Genomic DNA, 17,156 nt, shown 5'->3' with positions numbered 1-17,156 from the left:
AAGTCAGGGTGTCCTGACAGCGTGGAGCCTGCTTGGGATTCTCTCTCTCCCTCTCTTTCTCTGCCCCTCCCTAACTCGCGCACATGCACACATGTGTCTCTCTCAAAATAAATAAATAAACTTTAAAAAATCACACTAACAAATAAAGACAAAAATACAGGAATGGGCAAAGGATAAGAATAAACAATTCACAGAAAAGAAGAAAAGAACAGATGTTCAACCTCACTGGTAATCACGAAAATTTAAATTAAAACAATGTGATTTATTTTCCACCCATCAGATTGGTTAAAATAAAAAGGCTGTTATATCTGGCTTTTGCAAGAATGGAGGTGGGGGTGGGGAGGAACCATACTTTGCAGAAGTGTAAACTAGTTCAGCCTTTTTTGAGAGCAATTTAGCAGAATCTATCAAAATTTAAGTCTGCATACCCTCTGGTCCATTTCTAGGAGTTGTGCTACTGAAATAGTTGTACATGTACACAAAGACATTACATAAATGAATGTTCACATAAGCATCATCTGTAAACAGAAAATCAAAATGTTTACCAATATATGAATATACCACTAAATATACCACTGTATATATTATGAATGAAGTAGAGCTATCTATAAGTTCTGATATGGAAAGCTATCCAAGATACACTGTTAGGGAAAAAAATGCAAGTCAAAAACAATAGGCAATGTGTGTGCACGTATGTGCACATGCATTGTATCTGTGTATAGATACATCAAAAAAGGAAAAGAAAGGCACACACAAAAAAATTGATGTGATTACATAATCTGAGGTTAAGGAGAACTTTCACTTTTACTTTACGTACTTTCAAATGTTTGACTCTTTTATAATGTACATATATATGTATAAACTTTTTAAAGTTTTAATTTAATATATATACATATGCTTTTATATAAAGCATATATACTAACCACCCATTTCTAAATGGCAAATATCACAAAGAAAAATTCATAACTTAAATGTTTATTAATATAAAATCCTAACAAAACAGCAAAATGAAATTCAAAGTAGCCTCACATTAAAGATAAAAATCCCTATGTTAAAAAAAAAATCTAATTTCAAGAAAAAAGAGAAACAGGACTTGTGCAATCAAAAACTTACTTAAAATTTAAAACTAAATCATTGTAGAGAATAGCAAAAATCAATTCAACTGTTTGAACAAAAATTTCCCTGGAAAGGGACCCATTTCTTAAACAAAGGAGAAACAAAAGTATAATATAGCAACACAAAAACGTACTGCATGGGCATGAAGTCAAGAGTTATAGGAGACAGAAAACAGTCCAGTTTTATAGCCTAGAAACAGATGGAAATTTAGAGACAACACTCAGTTAAGAATCCAAAAAGCACATCAGCAAAGGTTTAAAAGGAAACGTTTTAATGAAGCCCTACTCTAGATACTAGGGTTCAAAACTATAAGCAAGTTGTTCTGGGAAGGACACCTTCATGGCAAAGACAACATACTCACACTACTTCTAGTCTCCAGGGCACTTTCAGACTGTTATTGTGCCAAGCAGTATCTCTCAATTGATTCCTTATACATAATTAATCTTGCTTAGACAACAAAGAACCATCTTCATTTTGATATACCAATCTGTGTTAATAGAAGAAAGTGCAAGCAAAACCACTATTAGGCTTGAAAAGGTGGTGCATGTTTTTAAAACTCGAGGGTATAAAGTTCAGTTTATTACATTTTGCTCAATATTAAATTAAAGTCAGCAAAACAAATGAATAAACAAAGCAAAAGAAGAATCTGATCTCCAGATACAGAAAATAAACTGATGACTGCCAGAGGGAAGGAGGATGGGCAAAATGGGTGAAGGGAAGTAGGAGACACAGGCTTCCAGTTATGGAACAAATAAGTTATGAGGATAAAAGATAAAGCATAGGGAACATAGTCAATAATATTGTAATAGCACTGAATAGTGACAGATGGTGGCTATACTTGTGGTGAGCATAGCATAACCTATAGATGCTGAATCACTATGCTGGACACCTGAAACTAATGTAACATCATTGTGCACCAACAATCAATCAATTAATCAATAAAAGTCAGTCTAAGAATATACTTTTTTTAGTTTATTTATTTTAAGACAAAGAGAGGGTGCACGTGCACAGGCGGGAGAGGGGCAGACAGAGAGAGAGAGAGAATCCCAAGCAGGCTCTGCACTATCAGTGCTCAAACTCAAGAACCCTGAGATCATGACATGAGCCGAAATCAAGAGTCAGACACTTAACCGACTGAGCCACCCAGGCACCCCTAAGAATACACATTTTTTATGGCATAGCCATCAAATCTTAGCCCAGCCTGGAATTTAATGCTGGCCACAGATACCTGTATCCATTTTATAATACAGAGCAGAATATAAAAGACCCTCCGTTCTTGATCAGAGACTACCTTCTTCATAGAAGGGGAACAGTAGTAAGCCTATGGGAAATTTTATGGCAAATTTTCTTTCCTGCCATCACTATACAACAGGAAGAAAGCTGGAAACCATTCTATAGAATGAGCAACTTCTCTCACCCACCCCACTAGTCTGACTTAACTTGGACACAATCATGCCTAGAATCAGTCAAGGAAGTAATAACAATTTGTTATTCCCACTCTTCTTTTCCATCCACCACTATCCCTTCTTCTCCTTCATCCCCAACTCTCAGTCCCAGGTACAAGACATACACTTACCAGTTATCTTCTTTTTTAGTTTTTAACTTACTTATCAGTCTTTTGATCTCTGCATCATAGGCAATAGAAAGCAGACTGTATGTTCTAATGTGCAGGGTGTAAGGCCTCATCAAAATTAAGAACTACTGTGTTTCCAAGGATACTATCAAGAAAATTAAAAGACAACCCATAGGATGGGAGAAATATCTGCAAATCATTTATCTGGGTAAGGGACTTCTATCTAAAATGCATAAGCAACTTTATAACTCAATAATAAAAATATGGGGCACCTGGGTGGCTCAGCTGGCTGAGCACCCAACTCTTGATTTGGGCACAGGTTGTGATCCCAGGGCCGTGGTATCAAGCCCCATGATGAGCATGGAGCCAGCTTAAGATTCTCTCTCTCTCTCTCTGCCCCTACCTGCACCTTAAATGCACACTCTCTTTCTCTCTCTCAAAATAATAAAATAAACTTTTCGGGTGCCTGGATGGCTCAGTCGGTTTAGTTTCCAACTGGTGATTTCGGCTCAGGTCATGATCCCGGGGTCGTGGGATTGAGCCCCAAGTCAGGCTCCGCTCCGGGTGTGGAGCCTGCTTGGGATTCATTCTCTCTCTCTCTCTCTCTCTCTCTCTCCCCCTCTCTCTGCCCCTCTCCCCTGCTCATGCTCTCTCTTTCTAAAAAAAAAAAAAAAAAAAAAATTCAATAAATAAACTTAAAAAAAATAAAATTAACTAAAAATGGGTCAAGGACTTGAATAGACATTTCTCCAAAAATATACAAATAACCAAAAAGTCCATGAAAGATGCCCACGTTAGTCATTAGGGAAATGCAAATCAAAACCACAATGAGATACCACTTCACACCAATAGGATAGTTATAATTAAACAAACAAAAAATGATTAAGTGGTTGGTAAGGGTATAAAGAAACTAGAACCCTTATACATTGCTAATGGGAATATAAAATGGTACAGCTACTGGGGAAAACAGTTTGGCAGTTCCTCAACAAGTTAAACAGAATTATCATATGACCCAGCAATTACACTCCTAACTATATGCCCAAAAAAACTAAAAACAGAGACTCAAACAGATGTTTGTATGCCAATGTTCACTGCAGCATTATTCACAAGGACCAAAAGTCAGAAGCAGCCCTTGTCCCACAATAGCTAAATGGATAAATAAAATATGACATATACATACTATGAAAACATTAGCCATAAAAAAGAATAAAATTCTGACACATGCTAATATGGATGAACCTTGAAAACATGATAAGTGAAAAAGCCAGACACAAAACGACAAATAATATGATTCCTCTTGTATGAAGAACCTAAAATAGGGAAATTCATAAAGGGAGGAGAAAGCGGATTAGAGGTAAAGGGAGGAATGGGGAATTACGACTAAGTGGTACAGTATCTGTTCAGTGTATCAAAAAAGTTTTAGGAAAGTGATGACGGCTCCACGACATTGCAAATGCAATTAATGCCACTCAATTATACATTTTAAATGGCTAAAATGAGAAATTTTAGTTTATATTTTACAATTTAAAAAAATTAACAATGTAATTACCAAAACCATTGAATTACACACTTTAAATGGGTGAATTGTTTGGTACGTAAATTATATCTCAATGAAGTTATTTTTTAAAAAACACAGAATTTCTGAAAAATCACAAAATTTCCAAAACAGGGAATTAATTAATTATGTAATGTATCTAATCTACACAGTATGATATAATTATATAGGTTATATGGTAAAAGTACATTCATTAAGATGGAAATATGTTTGTGATATGACAAGTGAAATGCTGGTTTCCAGATAGCATGAGCCTACTTAAAAAAAAAAAAAAAAAGTCTGGAAGAATACGCCCCAAAATATTGATTGATGGTAGCTTTCTCTGGATGGTAAGATTACTGGTAATTTTTATACTCTTCTTTTTATATACCTGTATTTTCTAAATTTTGTGTAATGTGTCTATACTACTTGTATAATAAAAAAGTATCCAGAAAAAAAAAAGGTAATCAAAATAAAAAGTGTGCTCATCCTTAATAAGACAGTTAAAGTATATATACAGTATTAGCTTACAATACTTAACCCATCATTAGGACATTTGCTCCATTTGGCAACTAATATCCTATTTTGAATATAAACAGCATTTGTGCTGTAAACTTCCTTAAAACTATGTGCCCTTTCTAGGATTTTTCAATGTAAGCTAACTCTAAATATTTTCTCTAAGTACAAAAATAGTTCATATTCAATAGACTCTAAAATACCATACCAGATTTCCTAAAATCTATAAACTGATTAGTATAATCATTCCCTATGTTAGAGTAAACAATGAGAATATAATGCTTCCCCAAACTACTTTTATCCAAATTACTCTTCAATCTCTTTCCTAAACATCTTTTTTAAAATAATGTTACCATTTACACATTGTCATGTACTGTGCTAAATACTGTAGAAGCATAATTTCATCTTTGTAACAACCCAGTTAAGTTGGCATTATCATCGCTTTACAAATGAAGATACAGAATCAGAAAAGTTAGCAAATGTAGCTGTAGGTGGTAGGCTGAGATTCAAACTAACACCTGACCTCAAAGTCTACATTCTTTCTAATAGTATGCTAGAGTGTAAGAAAGTTAGTCCTAATATCCCATTTCTTACATATTTAAAAATTTTTAAATGCATACAAAATTCTATTTCAGAAAGCTATTCTTTTTCCCAACTTCACACATTCTTTGTTACCAGTCTGAAGCTCTATGTAAACAGGAAATCCAGCAGGAATTTATTAAATACAATTCCTTGGTGCTCACATTCATAAAGCACAGAATAGCAAAGAAGGTATACATATTTGTAGTGACTGGATAATTTGCCTCTGATTGTACTATACTGGATTACATGCTAACACTGAAGTCTCAGGATACAGATTTGTTTTAAGGTTGGCAAAACTGCCTACTTCTACACTCCTCCTTTCACAGGAGGGAAAACTGAGATAAACAGACTTGCCAGTTGGTGGAGAGGAAACTGGCACTTGAACCCAAGTCTCCTATCAATCCACAGTGGGCATCTGAAGCAATTCCTAGGTGACAGACACGGAGACAGTCTTTTGCCTTGAAGGTACTTACAGCCTTTAAATAACAGAATCTGCTGGCAGAAATTAAAAAGGAAACTCAAAGTTGATGTACTTTATAATTTTGTTGTATCCTAGCACGGAGATGAGATCAGAACTTCATCCATACCAAACAGCCAGGCATGTCTGACCTACCATCCAGCCAGATTCTAACCATCTTTCCTTCATTTGCTTCATTCTTGTCTTTATGATCCCACTACCACTCTGACACCATTACCGTTTCCACTTTCCACTTGCCTCACCCAATAATCACTAAGTGCCAGATACAATTTACCACTATTTAAAAACCTAAATTAGCTAATAAGTCAGTTCCCAATCACATAATCCAAACATCTGGGCTGTCTCTTTACTCCCTGTAGACACCAAGAAAATATTAATTCATGTTATTATCTACCTAAATCATACATAATTATAAAGGTAAATCTTGTAGGGTAAACTAATGGCATACACCCATGACAAACACACTAGGGAAGTTCCAAACAGAAAGTGGGCAGGGAAGCAGTATTTTGTATAGCCACAAGTTAAGCCTATTTGTTTGTTGATATAACATATGTTCTAATGATGAATAAAACCAACTCATGGGTCTTCTGGAGAAGACTGATGGGAACCAGGCATGGAACATGATTCATGGGACCGAGTCCCTCAAAATGAAAGTTTCTGACAATGGTAGGTAACAACTGGTGCTTTTTCCTTTACCAAAGTAATGTTTTGTTAGATTTACCAGGCAGCATAAAAAATGTCAGCAAACAGTATGTACAATCACACCTGTTCTCTATTAAATTCTAAGTGCTCTTATCACATGTTTAGTCTGTAAAAATGTTCTTGATTTGCCAGGTTAAAGCAATAGAAATGTCAGAGTAAATACATTTTCATAGGCAACTGGGCTAAAAGTATTAGCTTTAAGGTTAACAAGAGTCAGTGTGATCAGGCCAACATGACACAAAGAATGAGACAGTATCCCCCATCTCCACCCTTTCTCTCTTACCTGATCTAAAACTCCCACTACTAGGGGCATGTGGGTGGCTCAGTCAGTTAAGCGTCTGACTTCGGCTCAGGTCTTGATCTCATGGTTCCTGAGTTCGAACCGCATGGGGCTCTGTGCAGACAGCTCAGAGCCTGGGGCCCGCTTCACATTCTGTGTCTCCCTCTCTCTCTGCCCCTCCCCCACTCACACTCTGTCTCTCTCTCTCTCTCTCTCTCACCCAAATAAATAAACGTTAAAAAATTAAAAATAAATAAATAAAACTCCCACTACTGGAGCAACTTCTCTGAAACTCTCTGAATTTAAATTCCGAAGGATAACTGTTGAAATTGTGACTGAGAGGTCTTCGGGGACTACAGTCCTCTCCTCCTTGGTGTCTTAACTGAAACGTGGTGTTTAGATTAACCCATTATTGTCACTGACACTTTAACCCAAAGGGTACATACACATCAAGCAGACTTTAAAAGAATAAGGATAAGGGAAAGAACTGATACTGAAGAGACACTCTGAGTTAAGACTTAGGTAGAGGAATCTAATTTTTGTGGGGGTGGACTATATACATACATTCAGAGAAATCCCCCCTGCATAGAAAACCCATGTAGTTGGATATATGTATGTGTGTGTGTGTGTATATATATATGTATATATACATATATATATATACACACACACATATATCCTATATATATATATTATATATATGTATGTATATATACATATATATATACACACACACACATATACATATATCCAACTACTTGGGTATACATATAATACATTTATATATATACACACCCATATATGTATATATATCCAACTACATGGGTATATAAACGTGTATATATATATATATATATATATATTCTTTTATTTTTAAGATTTTATTTTTAAGTAATCTCTATACCCAACATGCGCCTCAAATTCATAACCCTGAGATCAAGAGCCCATGCTCCACCAATTAAGCCAGCCAAACATCCCAAATGGAGTATTTTTTAATAACATTTTTCCTTTATTTTCTTAAATAATCTCTACACCCAACATGGGGCTTGAACTCACGACCTCAAGGTCAAGAGTTGCATCCTCTACCAACTGAGCCAGCCAAGCATCATTCATATATTCTTTTTTTAATGTTTATTTATTTTTGAGAGAGAGAGAGAGAAAGAGCATGACCAGAAGAGGGGCAGAGAGAGAAGGAGACACAGAATTCAAAGCAGGCTCCAGGCTCTGAGCTGTCAGCCCAAAGTCCCACGCAGGGCTCGAACTCATGAGCCTCAAGATCATGACCTGAGCCAAAGTCAGACACTTAACCAAGACTAAGCCACCCAGATGCCCCACAAATTCTTTTTTAATGCATAACTGAGCTGGCAGAAAATTAAAGGAGTAACTCAGATTTAGAAAAATCAAGAAAGCACAAATCCAGAGTGAGTGAGTGAGTGCTGGAGTTGTGTGTGCCAGACACAATGGGATTTAAAGGCCCACAAACTGGTGAACAGAGACAGAGACTGAGGCCTAAATAGGACTGGAGATCAGATCAAAGAGCTCCATGTAAAGAATGTCCTAAAGGATGACACCCTCAGTGGCTGAACTAGAAAAGAGAACCCACTATGCAGAGAAAACAGCAAAAATTCCTAACCATAAGCTCATATAAAGAAACTTTTAAAGGATATACTTTAAAAAGGAAAATTATCTCTGAAGGAAGTTCTGAGGTACAAAAATAATTGGTGAATAGAGAAGCTGGTATACATGTGAGTTATTCTACACAAACATTACATCATTGCTATAAAATGTTAACAAGTCATTTGTAGGGATTAAAAAAATCAATATACAATTTGAATCCTGGAAAACAGAAGAGGATGGAAAATAGAGTTATGTATTCTAAGGTGTTTCTATTGTTTAGAGGGAGGAGAGTAAAAATATTAATCAATATTAGACTTAAGTTAAATAACATGTATGCTTAAAGTTTCTAGGGCAAACACTAAAAACAGACTGTATAGCTACAAAAGTAGGAGGGAATAAATGGGGCAGGAGGCAGGATCTCAATCAAGTTCAAGAAAGTAGATGGGGGGAGGCGGACAGGTAAAATTAACACATAAAAAGATGATAGTACAAACAGCTAACATTTATATATGATTTACCATGTGCCAGGCACTGCTCTAAGAACTTTACATATATTAGCTCATTACCTCCACAACACCCCTATGAGGTAGACACTATGTATCATTATTCCCATTTTACAGATGAGGAAATTTAAGCATAGAGAGATTAAATGACTTGGCTGAGGTCACACACACAGTAGGTGTTAGGTGAAAATCAAACCTGGGCAGTCTGACTCTAGAACCTAAGCTCTACATACTTCATAGGTATGACACTTTGATATATATATTTTTAATGTTTATCTATTTTTGAGAAAGACAGAAACAGAGACACACACACACACATACACACGGAGACAGTGCCAGCACTAGCAGGGGAGAGGCAGAAAGAGAGGGAGACACAGAATCCGAAGCAGGCTTCAGGCTCTGAGCTGTCAGCACAGAGCCCGATGCAGGGCTGGATCTCAGGAACCTTGAGATCAACACTTTGATACTTATTCATATCCTTTCAATTAAATTTTTCTTCAGTCTAAATGACTCAGAATGCCTCCCAAAATGTTGCTACTTACACTGCTCAAGACATTTGCTTCATTGACTATTTATGGATACAGAATAGGCAAAGAGGGAGGGGTGCTAACATATATGAAGTAATAATACGTATTAGGCAGTCTGCCAGACATTACACAGGTTCTTTTGATTAATCTCCACAATCACCCTGAAAAGTAGACTAACATCCCATTTTTCAGTGGAAGAAACTTTTTAAAAAGCCAAAAATTTAAGTAACTCACCAAGGGGCAGGAACCCAGGTCTGAATGGCTTCAAGATTTACTTACATGTTCAATTTGTGCGAGATGTTGTGCTGAGCACTAAAGATATGAGAGTAAACCAGAAAGTCAGGGTTCTCACCCTTATGGAGTTTAATGGTCTAATGGGGGAGTCTGTGGGGTTCCTGGACCCAATTCTAACTTAAGGAGTAGGTTCCCTTACACAACAAACAACACAGCAGAGTGTTCTCAATTCTCAAGTATGGCACTATCTACCCAGAGATATTGTCATCTTCCACAGGTTAAAGGGTCAGTCCGAGGGGGTTGCCCCCCCAACCACCACTTCAGACACCAGCTGCAGTCAAAGGTATTGCCTGTACTTCTGACCAACTGACTATAAATTAGAGGGCCCACGGTCCCCTCTTTGGGCTTGATTAATTTGCTAGAATAACTCACAATACTCAGAGAAACACTTTACTTACTAGATCATCAGTTCACTGTAGAGGGAGCAACTCAGGAACAGCCAGAGAGATGCAGCACAAGGGCATAGAGCTTCCCTGCCCTCTCCAGGTGAATGTCTCCCCCTGGATCTCCACGTGTTCACCAACCCAGAAGCTCTCTAAAACCAGACCTTGGGGTTTTTTTGGAAGCCTCTTGCATAGCCATGTTTGATTAAATCACTGGTGACTGGCAAGTGATTAAACATCCAGGCTCACTCCTCTCCCTGGAGGGGAGAGGGAGGGGCGAGACTGAAAGTTCCAACCCTCTGATGACTTGGTTGGTTTTCCTGGCAACCAGCTCCAGCCCTTAGGTGGGGTCCAAAAGTCACTTCATTAACACAACAAGAAACATTTCTGTAATGCTCAACACTTGGGAAATTCCAAGGGTTTGTGGGAGCCGTGAGTCAGGAACTATGGACCACAAATTGTTAGAAAATACCTGAGTATTGTTCAGATCTAATTACTTAACAAATACAACTATTAGATATTTCTTTTGGACCAGGTTAGGTTTGAAAAAATTACTGAGACACTAAGGGCACCATGAACTGAGGACATCTGGGATTCTCTGTATAAGCTAAGATCTGAAGGATAAGCAGGTATTTCAAACGCCTTGCAGGAGGAGTAAAAGACCAGGTCCCCACTGTTTAAAACATTACAATACAGTTAAGGTAAAACTAAAAGATAAACAATTTTAAAACAATTTAATGTTAAACTTTAATATCTGCAAAAGTTTTTCATATCTTTTCTCGTAAAATTCTGTTAGTGTGTGTCTTATCTCCACTAAATTGAAAGCCCCTAGAAGCCTATATCCCCATAGACAGAACACACAGTCTACATTCAGGAAATGTATTCTGGGTCAGTCTCACATAGGTTTACTCTCCTTAGGCTTTTCTCAAAAATGAAACCTCAAATTACCTTATTCAAGGGCTTTAAGTACTCTCTACTCCCCCACATCTCCTAGCTGCTTCTTTCCTACGGCCCTTCAGAATTGAGTTCAGAATGGAAACCAATTTGACAATAAATTTCAAAAAAAAAAAAAAAAATTGAGTTCAGAGCTATCACCTCTCCTGGGAAGACTTCCCTGACCCACTGGGAAGTCACTGGACTGAAATTGAAATGTCCCTTATTTAATGGTATATTTAGTTTATTTCTATCATAGGACTTACCACTCTATTCTGTAGTAGTCACCAATTAACTTCCTTGACTCCACTCTAAACTGTAAACTTCCCTCAACAGCAGGATCTAAGCCTTATTCATTTCAGCAACAATCAGAGTACCTACCTCTCAAAAAAAACAAAAAAACAAAAAACTGTTTTTGGAATGAATGACAAGGGAAATTTTTCAAATTATGCCTTTTCTTCTTTATGGACATCTTGAAAAAAATAAGGAATTTATTCAGAAAAACTTTAGAAAGGAGATTTACAAATTTGCAAAAATTAAACTGATAACTATCCAGTGCTAATAAAGAATCATACACTGCTAATGGAATTGTAATAACTATGTTTTTGAAAAGAATTCTGATAATGAATTATCAATTAAAATTAAAAATGCATATATCCTCTGACTCAGCAATCCTTTTAGGGACCTAACTTACAAAAATAATAGTATCCATATGCAATGTTATATTTACAAGGAAGATTGTTTTTGCTGTTGTTTTTACAAGGAAGTTTTCTGAAGTACTCTTTGCAATAGTAAAACAATTCCTGCAGACTATCCTGAATGTCCATCAGTAGGGGAATGGTACAATTATGCTATAGAACATGTATTTTATGGAATATTCTACAGCTACTAATAAGAATGGGTTAAATCTATATGTAAAGACCTGAAAGATATGTAAAGACCTGAAATGTATCCATGATACATTCAGCAGAAAATAGAAAAATCCCATCTAGAGGTAAAAAACATATATTGGTATTTTTATTTCTAAGAATATTGAGAGAGATGGGGAAGCAGTTAATACTAGACAGCGAATATGAGTGACATCAGAATTAGAGGAGATTTAACTCTTCCCATCCAAGTAAGTATTGTCTTTATAACTGAAAACCAAAGCAGGAGGAAAAAAGGAAGTTTTGAAAAGTAATGACAGTAATATCTCAATATATTCTCCCCTCCTCCAAGTTCTCATTAAAAAAAAAAAAAATTCTAAGTTACAACCACCTTTAATAAAAAGGTGGTGCTTCAGAAGAGTCAAGAATACTGTGGAGTATGTCTTTTATAGATGATTTAAACTTTCTTTAAAAAAAAAAACCAGGGGCGCCTGGGTGGCGCAGTCGGTTAAGCGTCCGACTTCAGCCAGGTCACGATCTCGCGGTCCGTGAGCTCGAGCCCCGCGTCGGGCTCTGGGCTGATGGCTCAGAGCCTGGAGCCTGTTTCCGATTCTGTGTCTCCCTCTCTCTCTGCCCCTCCCCTGTTCATGCTGTGTCTCTCTCTGTCCCAGAAATAAATAAACGTTGAAAAAAAAAATGCTAAAAAAAAAAAACCAGAAAAACAAAAAACCTATCTCTTACTCTACCCTATCCCACCAAAAGGAGAGAAAGGCCTATTCTTAAACAAGCTTAATGTCCAGTGGATCATCCTATCATCATTCTTCTATGAGAGGTAATCTTTGGGGATTTGGAATTAGGAGCCTGGATATTTTAGAATACTCAGCAGATTTTCACAACCATACCATTTATTCACTGAGAGTAAGCAGAAGTGTTACATAAGAAATATTTATATGACAGGGTTAGGTCTCACTCAAGCACTTCTAACCTGAAATTGGGAGAGCTAACTGCTACTTGGGCGCCCTCTAAAGACCAAATTCTTAAAACTTTTTACATCTTAGGACAAATTAGTGTCCTCTAAAAGGGATTCAAAAAACATTCCCCCCGCCCCCCACCAAATACTTATTAAGCCCTTACTAAGTGCCAAGCACAATGTTCCACACTGGAAACACAAAGATAAATAAAATCGACTTTCTGATTTCTACATGTTTAAATTTAATACCGTCCCCAAATTTCTAAGTATAGTAGGTAAGAGGACCATACAAAGTATAAGTTCCCCCATACAGGTCAGGAGAAAGTTATAAAACAGAAAATGATAAGAATCCTTTTAGGGTACTACAGAAAGCAATTTGGCATGGAGATAAGCGTTAGCATAATTTGTTTATGTAAGCAAAATGTCCACCACCTTTAAAAGAGAGGTTAAAATATCCCTTCCGGCTAACACATGCAAAATTGGGGTTATTTTGAAAGACAAATTTAGGTTATGGCATCATAATTTTTCTTGGGTCAAAGCAATATAAGTAAAGCTTAATTTTAAAAATTAAAAAAGGAGAAGTATCCCTGAAAGGATTGCATGATTTAGAAAACAGCCAATTTTCAAAAACAAATAGAGTACAAGAGGACACAGAGTTAGAAACAATTAGAAAATCAAACAGGGATGCCTGGATGGCTCAGTCAGTTAAGTGTCAGCACAACACAAAACCTGCTTGGGATTCTCTCTCTCTCCCTGCCCCTCCCCTGCTCACACATGTGCTCTCTCTCTCTCTCTCTCTCTCTCAAAAATAAATAAATAAACTTAAATAAAAAACAAATAAATAAATAAAACTGACGAAGACCAGTACAAATAAATGGGCAAAGTCAACCCCTAAATCTCCCTCAGATCATTCCTTCTCAGTTCAGAACACTTTCAGAGGATACTGTATCAGATTTGCCTTTTCTTCCCTCAAGGTCTGGGAGCATAAGTAGTAGAGATAGAATTCACCTCAAGGAAGGAAGGAAGGAAGTTTGGAAAAAAGGAAGGAAAGAAGAGAAGAAAGGAAGAGGGGGAGGAAAGGAGGTAGAAAAGAAAGAGACAGATAGGTAATAAATAAATTATACATACATACATACATACATACATATATACCAGCTTCCCTCCAGTTACAGCCTGGATCACTAACTGTGATGCCCCAGGACACTGGAGGGCCAGATAATTCTGATTCTGCAGCCAGACCTAAAAAGGTACTTCTGGCAGCCTGAGTTGGAAATCAACATAATTACTCACCCCCTCAAATTGTATTTCAGCCACATTTCAGGTACCCTGTGAGCTAAATTAGCACTGGCATCACAGATAGAGAATTTAACCTTGACTTGTATAATCTTTCCTTGCAGAAAAAAACTTAGTCCCCAAAATTACAATTGTTTAGGATTCAGCTTATGTTTGCCTATGAAATAAAATACTGGGTCAAAATACAAAAGACAAAGAGGAAAAGAAAAGCCCTCTGCCTTAATTCTCATTAGACATTCCATTGTTTAATTTAGTCAGCTAGGAGACAGCAATTGCTAAATTATAAACTATTTGGAATTTGCAGAAATCAGCTTAATTGTTTACGGCAACTGGAATCAATGGCAACTATTTTCATGAAAGAAGATGACAGTTTAAAACAATTTAAGCTCATATAATTGCCAAAATATTAAAAAATAATATATTATGAAACATTTAATTATGAAAATTTATAGTTGATAATTAATAGGTTTAAAATATTATTAGCCATTACTGAACAGAGTAAAGAATAAATACCAGTTACAGAATGTGTAGATTATTTTTAAAGCAGTGGAGTAATTTGACTATTATTAGCTTGGATGTGGATGTTTAAAGCCACGTTATGATTCAGAAACAAAATATTTAAATGCATTCAAATATAGCAGCCGTAAGCCAATTTTTAAAGTAATACTATTTCAAAGTAAAAATAACCAATCTCATAAATTATAAACGGGAAGTCAAAATGTAGAAAAAAATTATTTACATCTATGTGTGCCAGATATTTTACCTCATTTAATATCTGGAAATACCATACCAGATATGTATTATTCCTCTCTATTCACAGAGGAGGGCCAGCCAAAAGTAACAACTTCCGGGGGGGGGGGGGGAGGGGGGAAGGAGGGGGGGACACCTGGCTGCTGGCTCAGTTGGTAAAGCAGACAGAGCAGGCAACTCCTGATCTCTGGGTTGTGAGAGTTCGAGTTCCGCGTGGGGTGTAGACATTACTTAAAAATCTTGAAAGAGAAGAGAAGAAATAGTAAATGACAAAGGGTTTGAAACCGTATGTGTCTGGTTCTGAAGTCTTTTCTCCTTCCCCTATCATGCTATATACATGTAAGAATCATTTCATATATTTAAAAAACAAAAAACCCAAACCTGAAATCATCCAATCGCCACTAGTCTTAAAAAGTTAAAAGAACCAACAAAAATAGGGAGGGAGCACTTAGGTGGCTCAGTCCATTAAGCATGGGACAGGATTTCAGCTCAGGTCATGATTTCATGATTTGTGGGATCAGGCCCTGCCTGAGGCTCTGTGCTCACACCACCAAAACTGCTTGGAAGTCTCTCTCTGCCCCTCCCCCACTCACGTGTTTTCTCTCCCTCTCAAAAAAAAAAAAAAAATCTTAAAAAAAAAGGAGAAAATATGTTTTTGGTTGAAATAGTTCCACCTTTATTTCTAAAAATGATCAATAATTATAAAGACAGCTGTAAAACATAATGAAGTAGATGTTACCATTCGATCTTCTTTAGAGATGTTCTTTAGAGAATAAAATATAGGACAGGAGTGGATTGTATGAACACAGAGGAGAGAAGTGAACGCCCAAAGCTAATATAAGCCATATTCTGGAAAAGAGGAGGGAAATATTTTAGAAGTTCTGGGTCAAAACTTTTGTGGTCACCGAGTTTCACAGGGATTGTTTGGGTGTTTTACAGCTCTGCCGGTCGTCTCTTGTTTCTAGATACCCTCTGTTTTTCTTCACTCCCAACATCATTCCCCAGATTCTTCAATAAGCCTTACTCCTCACAGTGTCACTAACCACGTTATCTATTCGAAAATTAACAGAACTGAACCGGTAACCTTAACACGCCGTGAAGCAACAACAAAAAAAAGTAACAGAATTTTAGAGTTGGGAGGTATTTTACATTGAGTTTAAATCTGGGTGCACAGCCTCCTATGGTCTAGGGCGCAACTGAGACTCGGAGAGAGGAAGTGACTTGGCCAAGGACAAAGCCTGAGTTGGCAGCGAGACCAGACGTTGAAGCTTGAACTCAGACTCAGCTCCTCGGCTTTTCCGACCACACGAATCTGGGCTGAGCCTCAGAGCCGGTACTGCCATTGACAGAGCGGGAAAGTGCTCCGGGCAGATCACAGATTATTACCTCAAGCAACACCCTGTCCCCCGAGGTTCCTTTCCAGGGTTAAGACCACGGTAAGGTTAGTTGAGATGTTGGCGTTTCTAGAGGGCTTGCGGGCAGGAGCCAAGTAGACAAACCGGTCTCCCTTCCACACAGCTGCGAGCGCACACTGCCTCTAACCTAAATCCACGCTCCCGCCGCCTTCACCCACCCCATAACCGGTGACACACTGAACTCGGCGCGCCGGAGGTCCCCGAAGGCTGATCCTCCCGGATCCCCTCCCAGCCCACTCTCCGGATGAAATTGGTCCCCAAAACGTTAAGGAGAGAGGGGTGCAGGAACAAAGCGACCCCAAGCGGTCCCCCTCCCTTCTGCCCACCCCCCCCGCGGCGAGGGGACGTGGACTACGAGTCCCGACAGGCAGCGCACCGCAGAACCCTCGATCACCGCCACGCGGACGACGCGATGGTCGCCGGGACTAGTAGTCCGCTGAGTCCGCGGCTGCCGGGGCGGGGGGGGGGGGGGGGGGAGGCGCGCGGACCGCCCGACGCTGCGGGACAAGCCGACCCGGCGTCCGGTCAAGCCCAGGGAGCGCGCCAGCTACCCGGGCCTCACCTCGACGATGCGGGCGCACTGGGTCCCCTTGCCGGCCCCGGGACCGCCGAGGACGAACACGACCAGCGGTTTCATGAGGCGGTGAGGCCAGAGGAAAAGCGGCCGGCAGGTCAGCAGCGGGAAGCTAAGGCCCAGGACGTGCAGCAGCCTCCGGCCGCAGCGACTCAGCATACACCGCGTCTCAGCCGCGTCTTGGCCGTCTTGGTCGCTGAGGGAGCTGACAGCGGCCGGGCCGGCGGCGGCGGCGCGGGGCGGGGCGGGG

At 38.6% G+C, this 17,156-nt stretch overlaps 1 protein-coding gene across 2 annotated transcripts in view; it reads right to left on the bottom strand.

The window, feature by feature from the left end:
* CMPK1 (cytidine/uridine monophosphate kinase 1) overlaps positions 1 to 17,150 on the bottom strand; it is a 37,627-nt gene extending 20,477 nt beyond the window's left edge. For both annotated transcript variants that reach the window (XR_005788541.1, XM_040470162.1), the window contains exon 1: positions 16,895 to 17,150. Coding sequence is in view for 1 of the 2 variants with exons in the window: in XM_040470162.1 (XP_040326096.1) it covers positions 16,895 to 17,065 (171 nt within the window). In the remaining variant the exon portion in view is untranslated. The remainder of the gene's footprint in view (positions 1 to 16,894) is intronic.
* Between the last annotated feature and the right edge of the window lie 6 nt (positions 17,151 to 17,156).

This window comes from Herpailurus yagouaroundi, unplaced genomic scaffold (assembly GCF_014898765.1).
Source record: "Herpailurus yagouaroundi ecotype Mexico unplaced genomic scaffold, PumYag 77, whole genome shotgun sequence".
NCBI classification, from domain to species: Eukaryota; Metazoa; Chordata; class Mammalia; order Carnivora; family Felidae; genus Herpailurus; species Herpailurus yagouaroundi.
The sequence above is the reverse complement of the archived record's forward strand: the minus strand, read 5'-3'. Positions and strand labels throughout refer to the sequence as shown.